The 10,367-nt window shown below is 47.7% G+C and overlaps 1 protein-coding gene across 1 annotated transcript; it reads right to left on the minus strand.

Annotated features, from left to right (window-relative positions):
* Nucleotides 1-1,551: 1,551 nt before the first annotated feature.
* LOC119448605 (pro-resilin-like) lies at nt 1,552-10,303 on the minus strand. Its single transcript, XM_037711837.2, has 3 exons — nt 10,135-10,303; nt 3,196-3,578; nt 1,552-2,272 (listed from the first exon to the last, which is right to left on the minus strand). Exons 2-3 carry the CDS (start codon nt 3,564-3,566, stop codon nt 1,708-1,710), a joined length of 936 nt encoding a protein of 311 aa, XP_037567765.1. The 5' UTR covers nt 3,567-3,578; nt 10,135-10,303; the 3' UTR covers nt 1,552-1,707.
* Nucleotides 10,304-10,367: the final 64 nt, after the last annotated feature.

Consider the following 10,367-nt stretch of genomic DNA (forward strand, 5'->3'; position numbering starts at 1 on the left):
GAGACACAAAGAAAGAATTCACGTTGTTTCCAAAAGTAAGAAGCAGTGTCCTCACCTGATCCTAACTGACTTTCGGAGTGGTTTTAATAAGTCGTCCAGCAGAAGCGCAGCGTTTACTCACAAGTGTGCTCTGGGTATCCGTGAAAGTGCTTTTGCGACAAATTGAGCTCCATGTACAAAGGTGGCATGCCCACACAGTCGACTTCTGTTATTTCTCGTTCCACTGAACGTGCGAAACTGGTTCGTATTCCCTGAAATTAAAATTACAAGACGCACTTGAAGGTGGCAATGAGTTTATTTCCTGGAAATGCATGTCTTGTTATGGTGCACGTTAAAGAACCCCAGGTGGACAAACTTAATTCGAAGTCCCCCACTACGGCGTGCCTTATAATCTCATCGTGGTTTCGGCACGTATAAAGTATCCCAGAATTTAATTAATTTTAAACGCCTGTGGCGAAGACAGCTGCGCGAATAGTGCGAGCTGGAGATTTGTCTTCGGTATAGCGTCGTCCAGCGTCCGCTAAGGTGCGTGCACTGCGATATGCGCGTGCGGGTAGTCCGCACAGAAGGTTGTGCACATCGTTATTCACCGTCTTCACCACACGCTTTCTTATGCTCCTGCCGTATATGTTTCCATAGTTATCAAAAATAATAATAGATAAAGCTCCACAGCAGAGACTCTCTTATCAACATATACCTACACATTCTCCCTACGTATATACTATACGTATATACCACCGACGAACAGGTAGAACAGGTGGATCTTAAGGGACGTGCACTAGCATACCGAACTATATATATATATATATATATATATATATATATATATATATATATATATATATTAATACTCCGTTACCGCGAAGTAGTAAGAACTAGAAAAAATCGAGATAAGCGGAGTTTCCAGATAGCCGAATTCACGAGAATATAAGAATAACCACCGCGTAAGGCCAACATGACGCATTTCCAATATGGCGCCGGTAACCGCGCGCCGACTACCTCACAAAAGCTCATTGTACCAGTAGCGGTACTTTTAGTAGATCATTATGTGCTACCCAGCAACCGACACGTCGGTCGCACATAGGCAACGACGAGCCTCGCACATATAAGTGCAAACGCAGATGCATGCTGACACCGTGTTCGAAACCGAGTCACACTAAAAATCTCGCGAACGTGCTCGGTTCCCCGGAGTTTTCGACCGAGGATAACCTCCACAGAGCATCATTCTGACCACTGACAAAGCGCGAAAATGAACTGCACTGCACAAGCCTGTGCAGTTGGCGCTCTTTGCGCGCGTCAGCGGTCGTAGCGACACCGTGCCTGGAAAAAAGTCGACTGATCCGATAATTCGAGATATCAGAGTTCGAGTTAACGAGTGTTTACTATATATATATATATATATATATATATATATATATATATAGTGTGTGTGTGTGTGTGTGGTGTGTGTGTGTGTGTGTGTGTGTGTGTGTGTGTGTGTGTGTGTGTGTGTGTGTGTGTGTGTGAGAGAGAGAGAGAAAGAGACAGGACGCAAATGCCTCTAGCGACAATTTCGAATTAAAAGCGATGTCGAATAAACCGAGTTCGAATTGAGCACCTCTCAACCGATCGCGTTTACATCCGTCAGATTCCACGGGGGAAAGCATCGTGGTAAGACGTTGCCAAGACAAATGAATAGAAACCAACAAAAAAGAAGGCAACACCCCATCAGCCATCGCGCATCAGTCCTAACACGAAATGTTCCCTGCCGTCGGGTTTCCACAGCTGCCGGTTTTCACTCGACGCAGCCCAGCTGGGAGGTCCGCTGCCCGAGTGCATTTGCACAACGCGCGTTGTGCTCTGGTCGTACGGGTTCTTGTAGACGTAGCGTTTTATCTTGGGGCCAGCTCTCCCACCGCCTCTGCGGCTCCCCGAAGACGAAGCGGCCGCCGGCCGGGAGTCGTAGCGCGATCCGTAGCCTCCTCCCTTCGGTCTGTAGCCGATGGTGTAGCCCGACCCGTACCCACCGCTCCCTTTTCCCGAACCGTAGCTGTCGCCGTGTCGGAAGCCGTAGCCGCCGCCGCCGCCACCTCTGATGGGATAGCTGCTACTGTAACGTGACTCGTACCCGCCGCCCCACGGCCTCCCTTTGTTGTTGTCGTCATCGTAGTGTTTTTCGTAAGACGTGGCGTGGTTGGTGCTGTAGGTGCGCTCCGGATAAACTTTCTCGTAGGCGTACGCGTGTTGCGTGTTGTACGCCTTCGGTCCCTCTCCCGAGCCGTAGTGGTAGTACCTGCAAGAGAAATATATTGCACGGAAAATATACATTCACAAAAATCAGAGCCATTTTTCTTTTCTTCGTACGGCGTTGCCGCACGGATCGAATGTTATAGTTATACGAGTACATAAATGCGTGTAGGCCTTCTCCGTAAAGAGGTTGCATAAAAGTGGCGTCTGGAATTTTTTTAACCTTGTTCAGATATGCAGTAACGGAGTAACGGTTGAAGTGATGGTTCAAGTTTTGATTTTTCAACCAGCAACCTGTGTATAAAACATCACATATGATAAGCACGTATACGCGCGCCCTCTCTTTTCAACGTACTTCTCAAAGGATTGCTTTGTGGCGGAGTGTTCTTCGTCTTTTCTTTCTACGTTTCAGAGAAAACACCCAGAACGCTGAAAGTGCACTGCATGAACGCGCAACGAACGCGTATACTCATCTGTTGGGCAGCTTAAATGAAACAAAAGTGAACACCGTGCACATCTGCATCTCTTTCATTTCCATTCCCATGGATACTATACCTGTCGCAGGAGTGTATACACTTAATATGTAACGGTACTGCAAAGACTGAATTAACCCTATTGAACAATGCATCTTCTGCGGGAGTACCTCCGTGCAGCGAATGCTAGGCATCGTGCCAGCCAATCGCCAACGAGAGCACTAGCGATTCCAAAGAGGGGAGGGGAGCTTGCCCTCTACCACTGTACCCCCTTTACCGTTCTCTGTACGAGAGACAAGGGCGATCACTGGCGGACAATGCAGGGTCCCTTCTTCTGGTTCTAGTTGGCTCGGAGGCCATGAGTGAGCACAGTTGGTGAGACGAGCATCTTATACAGCCCCGTCACACAGCTTTATGTGCAGTTTAGAGTCGCGAGCATGTCGGTCTGCAAACGTTTGCACCAGACTATAGTGTACGCGTGCACACGCATACTGACCTCATGGCATCTGGAAAGCCGAGGTCACCTGAACCACCGAAATTTCCGAGGCCACCGTAATGGTCTGTAGCTGAGGCGTGGTACCGTTCGCCGCTGGGGTTCGCAGAGGGGCTGCCCTCGTGTGTTTGGTACAGCTTCTGTGACAAAGCGTCAGTCTCGGGCCTTCCTACGTCCCCGGCAGCCCGCGCGTTCACCGCATCACGGGCCACAGCTTCCGTGAATTCGAAGCCCGACGGAAGCGCCGCCACTGTGTCCTGAAGTCTTGGTGCTTCGTAACCTTGATGTTGGCCTCTGGACACGTCGCCAATACCTCTTGGCTGGCTGGCCTCGTCGGTCCGTGACCTCACGATGGACTCTGCGTCTGCGGTCATAACGGCCAGGACCTGTGTGTGAAACATGTCGGTTGTGTCTCATCTTACATGGAGTAGCTGCATTTTATGAGTTTCTCAATTTCGCCCTGTCAGCTGCTCAACACCTCCTGAGCGCTCTTACGCTCCCTCGTCGCCTCCTCTTGAGTCAACGCATCTCGTTTCTCCTTTCCAAAATGGTTATTATCTATAGCGTTCCTAGGAATGCGGCTCCTGTTTCTTGTAATTGGAAAGCAGCGTACCAAGCCCCAAATATGTTCTGTCGCATTGACTGAAAAGGCAGCGAAGCATTTTTAAACTGGCGATCACGTCTCTAGATGCGCTTAACCTGCCTGTAAATGCGGCTTCACAAACCTCTTTTACGTAAGACGGCAAAGCCTACCTCTCTTTAAACGACTGACTGTGTGACTGTTCTGTTTTCAGAAGAGCGTTCGTTACGGCCAATATAGGAGGGTAAAAGTGGCTGTAAAACCATACGGTGCCTGAAATTAATTAATATTTTTATATTTATAAAAGATTTTAGCAATATGGTTGTCTGTAAACACACTACAATGGGCATATATAACATTTTTAAATCAAATCTCGTAAAACATCTATCCTCCATGTAAGTTTCTACGCATCGCTGACCAATAACACACTTGAACACGCAGTTCTGCGCCGATTGTCGCTGAGATCAGCAACTTCTTTCCCATAAAGTCTAATAATTGTTTCAGTTTATATCGTATTTATTAATGGTTAAGTGTTCCCTTCAACGGTGGACCGTACTGCAAATCTCATAAGATAACCGGAGCGCTGTTGACGTCTAATTAAAGTAGCCACAAGCCGCACGCGAGCCTCACTCCTTTAATCCCCGAAACCTGTCGTACGTCCGTTAATTCTAATGCGCGGTTGTAACTATACGACTGTTTCATTTCGCTTCTACTGCGAGACGCATTTCAAGACATCGTGCATGATTACGTAATATCGGATCCCACGTGGTTAATTTTTTCAATCCCGTCGACACTCACCAGAAGCAACGTGCAGCTGCACCACTGGCCATTCCCGCGACGTCGTCGTCGTCTTCCGGTCATGCTCGTCGCGTGCGCGTCGCACCAGTACCGAGACCTCCGCGCGACTTACGACGCGGGCGCAGCGGTGGCGACGTCGTCTTTAAGTAGGGCGTCTCGGTCTCGTCGCCGTTCGCGACCTGGTACACCAGCAGGTGTCAGCCATTGACTGCTCCTTCGCGCGCCACCTCACTATTTAACAACTCGAGACGAGTGCACGCGTGCGCGTCCGTGCCTGCATGCGCGTGCGCGTGCTTTGTGCTCCCGCGAGACACGCAGTGCTGCTCGATACGGTTCATTCCACTACGCCTCGCGCGGTTTCCCCCGGGGCACTCTTTTCTCTCCGGCCTAAGAAAGACCGGTGGTTTGCGAACGCGCGCGCCAGCCGTAACGGCGCGGCCCTTTGGCGCGAGCATAGAGGCCCACAGGGAAGCGGACACAGTTTACACGCTCACTTCCCGTGGCGGAAGACCATTTCGCGAGCAAGTCGCGCGCAGACTTCTTTCCGTGAGCTTCTTCACTTGTTTCCTGCGGAAGGAGGTGGCACGCCACACGTGGGAACCACGCGGCGTATAGTCGGGAGCAATTCGACTGCAGTTTGAGTGGCTAGATTGGCCTCCGCGGTTCCTTGGTAGCCAATCAAAGTTAACTCGGAAGCGATTACGTAAACTAGCTATTTCTCCTCGATGGTAAAATCGGGTGCAAGCCGAACTTCGAGGAAGTGGTTTAGGCACGTGCACTGCCGTCAGCTTTTGTGAAAATTGGCGCCCTTATCTGATCAGGGCCGTGGCGCGACGAGAAGAGCACCCGTGGAGCGTGTTTCGAATAACCCGAGTTGACAGGACAAATTCAGGATGCAACATCGACATGCCAACCTACCACCTGATGGGACACATTCGTCTCGGTGTTTAGGCTGTATAAAACAAAATTTACTCGGCGTCCCGGCCCTGCGAAAGTGGTTGTCCAGCGAAGCTGTTGAAAACTGCCACTACGACTGCTAAGGGGGTTATTCAATGCTTTTTGGCTTTAGAGTAATCGTAGTAATGCTATCTTAGAGCAATTGGAGCAATGGTAAGTTTGACAGCATGCCGCCGCCACATTGAGGCTGGTTATTTTATTTACGAAAGGCTAGGGACGTCGCAAGCTGCCGTCGCTGCGGCAGCTTGCGCAACAGCAATCTTTATCGGGAAACGTATGCGGGGAATGCTACGTGCTTCGCATTGTTATCAGGAGCGCCTTATCATCAATTATGTCATTCGGATGCTTGTCTTGAGCTTGTTCTTTATTGAAACGTATGCTGTTTTGTATGTCGTATGCGTGATTCCAAAGAATATGTATGCACTGTTCGCTTCCCTTTGCTGAGTGCTTGTTATAGTCTCAGTAAACGGGGGTATGAACCATTGATGAGTCACTACTTGTAGCCTCTGCCTTACCGGGGTATGAGCCATTGTTCGGCCCTGCACTGCCGCCGGGATCGGCCCACTATTTTTTTCCGTCGAAGTTACGCCACGAAGGAATTCCGGGATCCTAGCCTTAGACAGCTTCGCTGTAAAAAATTAACGATGCTGCCTTCAGCACCTAACCGGCGTAATCAAGCAGAAAAATGATTTTTCACGTTGCTTATATATCAATCGGTAATAGGTACCGACTTAGAAAACACATCATTGAGCTTTCTCCAGAGATTAATCCATATAAATTAAACACGAAATCAGTTCATAATAAATTAAATCAAGTTAAGTTGTGGACCTTCAAGCGCCATACCACGATCTGATTATGAGCCACGCCATAATGCAGGGGGGGGGGGGGGGGCTCTGGATTAATTTTGACCACCTGGTATTCTTTAACGTTCACCCAATGCTCGCATTCCACCCCCTTCTGAATGCGGCCGCAGGTGCCGGGGTTGAACCCACCATCTCCAGATCAGCAGCGCAACTCCACAGTCACTAGGCTACCGCAACGGGTCACTTTACACTGATAAGGTATTCTTTCAAAACCCTATTTTCTTTAATTTAGCGTGAAGAGGTCGATTACGCTAAAGGACAAAGTAAAAGGCACACTATCATTTTTAAATATCGCGCCGAAACCCCGGCGCCCTTACGTCGGCGTGACGTCACGTACTTCAAGGCATTTATTGGGCCGTTCTGGCGCCGTAAAAGCTCTCGAAACTCTCTGTAAGTCCGGACTTGACTCCTTTAGAAGACAGTGTTGGCAATCCTTGCCGTATGCGAAATACGGCACCCAGGAATACGTTAACTATACCCCAGCAGACCTTGACAGCTAACACAGCGAAATAGTACGGAAAATTTCATGGCTTTCCTCGTCGCCCGTATTAATTGTATGCGGTAGATAGCACAATCCTAAACCTTGAGCTGAATTACTCGATTAGGCGACCATTACTTCTATGAGAAATCCAAATGATTAACTGAAAAATTAACAAACATAATTACACTAATTAACTTTCTAATTAATCGCTTTAGGGCACAAATTTGAATCTACGAATGGTAGTCGGTGAGTTCGCAAGGCTTATCCACTTGGAACCAACACCCTGACTTACGCCAGACTCGATATGATAATTTTCAAGGTGTCCGACGAAATGCATTGGCGTTCCACACTGTTGTGCTCCAGTGCATAAAACAGCGTTTTCTTAAAAAGGAAAGTAGAACAGCAGTGCATCTTTACTGCAAGTTTGACTGCGCATATCTCGAAACCGGTGCCATCCTCGAGAATTTGCAAGCTTACTATAGCTACGATTCGTAGATTGTGTGCCGTACAATTATGAATTAAAATTTAATTAGCGTAATTGCTTTAATTATGCAATTCTTTTGATCTCTCGTAGAAGTAATGGACTGTCTCATCGAGTAATTTAATTTAGCTCAAGGGTTAGAATTCGGCTATCTGCAACAGGCATTTTTTTTTTTTTTTAATTTGGTGCAGCTATAAAAACAAGCACGATATACAGGGTGTCCCACGTAACTTTAGCCAAACTTTAAAAATATGCAAATGTCACGTAGCTGGACAGAACCAAGGTAATGCTGTTTGCCGTCGCTTGGAGATACTCAGATTATTTTTCTTGTATTCCACATAATTACATAATAAGTCTTAATTAGTTAATCAACTTCTGAATTACTATAATTAGATGAAAAGTGTCAATGAGAAAATTGTAGAGCACTATGAGAAACTCCCGATACAGATTTTTGTTGCTCAATGCGTGCAACATAAAAGTGTTTTTCCGAGCGTGAAAGAAGCCCGCGAATGCACGCAAAATTGCCGCGCGACTGGCCGCTCGAGGCACTTTGAGTGTATTCGCGGCATCTTTCACGCTCGGAAAAACACTTTTATGTTGCACGCATTAAGCAACAAAAAGCTGTATCGGGAGTTTTTCCTAGTGCTCTACAATTTTCTCATTGACACTTTTCATCTAATTATAATAATTGAGAAGTTGATTAATTAATTACGACTAATTATCTAATTAGGCGGAATGCAAAAATAATCTGAGTATCTCTAAGCGACCGCAAACAACATTACCTTGGTTCTGTTGAGCTAGGTGGCATTTGCCTATTTTTAAAGTTTGGCTAAAGTTACGTGGGGCACCCTGTACATATATATATATATATATATATATATATAGTAACTGGATTTTTCAATGGGCCTAGCGTATTTAGGAAAATCAGAAGCACAACTTCGCGGTTATCTTAGGTTTATTATTTACCCAACAGCAGTGGCGCACCGACGGGGGATGATTCGGGGGTTGTAACCCCCCCCCCCCCCCTGAGGCCGACTTAACCCCCCCCCCCCCCCCCTTTTTGTTTAACCCCTTTTCTTTCCTTACGCATTTGAGTGCTGCAACTAAGATGTAAGACGCGCAATTGTCTGCACACTCGCAAAAAGCGCATTTTTTTTTTTTACAATTTCCCGTGAAGAAATCGAAATTAGTGCTGTTTAGATGGTATTGGCAAACTATCAACCCCCCTCTGGCAGAGATCCTGGGTGCGCTGCTGCCCAACAGTTTCGGTCGGTGGACCGACCTTTTCGGTCCACCGACCGAAACTGTTGGGTAAATAATAAACCTAAGATAACCGCGAAGTTGTGCTTCTGATTTTCCTATATACTATATATATATATATATATATATATATATATATATATATATATATATATATATACTAGGTAATGACAGAAACAGCCTGTTCAATATTCGAAAATTATTCAATTCGATTCGCATTCGATCTCAAAAATCACTATTCGCACAGCCCTAATTAAAAGCGCACTCAACTGTCAAGGTCAGCCACCGTCAAAACACGCGCGCAGAAGTATATCCCTTCTCAGGAGGCGAAACAAACGCGTCCTAAAAAGCATCGGTTGGTACCTTTCTCCCTTCGAAATCACCACCACCACCCCCTCCCCTCAACTCCCACGTACGGCACCTCCGGGAGAAAACGAGCAAAACGACGAGCCAGCAACGAAACCCACCGAGCACATTTTCGCGAATCGCCCTTTCCCCGCCGCGAACACAAAAGAGCTTGGACCACCACCCACCCTTCGCCGAGGGCCGGTCGAACTACGTTCGCGCACCCTCGCCCACCCTCTGACCGTCGCCGCCGCTTCGCTGGCACCGCCGGCGTCCCCTACGACATGACGTCCATGGAGACACAGGCAAGTTTCCTTCTTTTTTTTTATTTATTTTTCTAAGAACGAACTTCATGTTATGTGTTCACTCACACCAGTGAGATGGTTAGTGTAACTACGATGATGTGTATTGTACGTTTCACCGTAAGGTTGAGCAACCTGCACATTTCAAACGTTTTTGAGCGAGATGCGCTGAACTTGCCGGGGCCACCACCATCACCACGCTCCGTTTGACAAACGGGCGCCTGGGCGTGTTTGTGCCGGGATCGAAGCCACGTTAATTGTCCCGCTCTTACATGCGCGAAGGTATACGGCACAAGAGAGTTTCATCAGCCCTCTGTTTTTGAATGCCGGTGTTAAGAGCTTAATCGGGTCTCATGCCATAGGAGAGCGCGCGGTGCCTGAATAGCAATAAAGGGCGAGAATGCCCGGTGGGGCGCCCTCCCACTAGCCCCGCCGCAACCACCGCTCGAATCGCATACGTCGGTGGTCCGTGAACCGTGTTTCAAGGTGTGCTCATCGAGTTGGCGAAGTAAATCGGACCACACATCTGCCGCTCGCATGGCTACTGTCGGTAATCTGTCAAACTCGCGAATGCGATAAAATTATAGAGAGCACAACTCTACGTTGCCGAAGCTGACTTTTGGCGCCAAAGGAGACGACTTGGTATATATACGCCAATTGGAGCAGTATGTAAAATGTTCTTCAACGTTGTCTTTCAGCAGGTCAAAATAATATGCAGTGTCGTGCCCTTCCGTTTCGGTAACTCATCGTTTGCGCGCGGAAGCATGAAGCAAGCGCTTCCGCTAGATTTATGTCCATTTCTGCAGTGTAAGATTTGATGAGGTGGTTATTCATGACAAAGAACAGTGGCTGAAATGAACAAAAATTAACTCAACTTTGCGTGCGTCATCATACCAAACGACAGTGCTTACGACAGTGTCATAACGGTTGGTTGCCTATCGCGGAGATAGAAAGGTTACATTGCGGTTGGCATGACGCGGGGGGAAGACTTGCTGACGCCAAGCAAGGCCACATTTCTCCGTTTCGTCGTCGGTGGCGCTTCCGCGTAAAAAAATAGTTTCAGGTGCAGCGCCTCTGTCGCGCAGTGTAGGGTGTTTAGTTGTTCAAC

The sequence above is a fragment of the Dermacentor silvarum genome, chromosome 4 (genome assembly GCF_013339745.2).
Source record: "Dermacentor silvarum isolate Dsil-2018 chromosome 4, BIME_Dsil_1.4, whole genome shotgun sequence".
Taxonomy (NCBI): domain Eukaryota; kingdom Metazoa; phylum Arthropoda; class Arachnida; order Ixodida; family Ixodidae; genus Dermacentor; species Dermacentor silvarum.

What these genes read in the sequence shown, in the direction of transcription:
- LOC119448605 (XM_037711837.2), bottom strand. Translation starts at nt 3,566, where the DNA reads ATGACCGCAGACGCAGAGTCCATCGTGAGGTCACGGACCGACGAGGCC. An exon ending in GGCTTTCCAGATGCCATGAG is followed by an intron (nt 2,273 to 3,195) that starts GTCAGTATGCGT and finishes TTTCTCTTGCAG; the next exon opens with GTACTACCACTACGGCTCGG.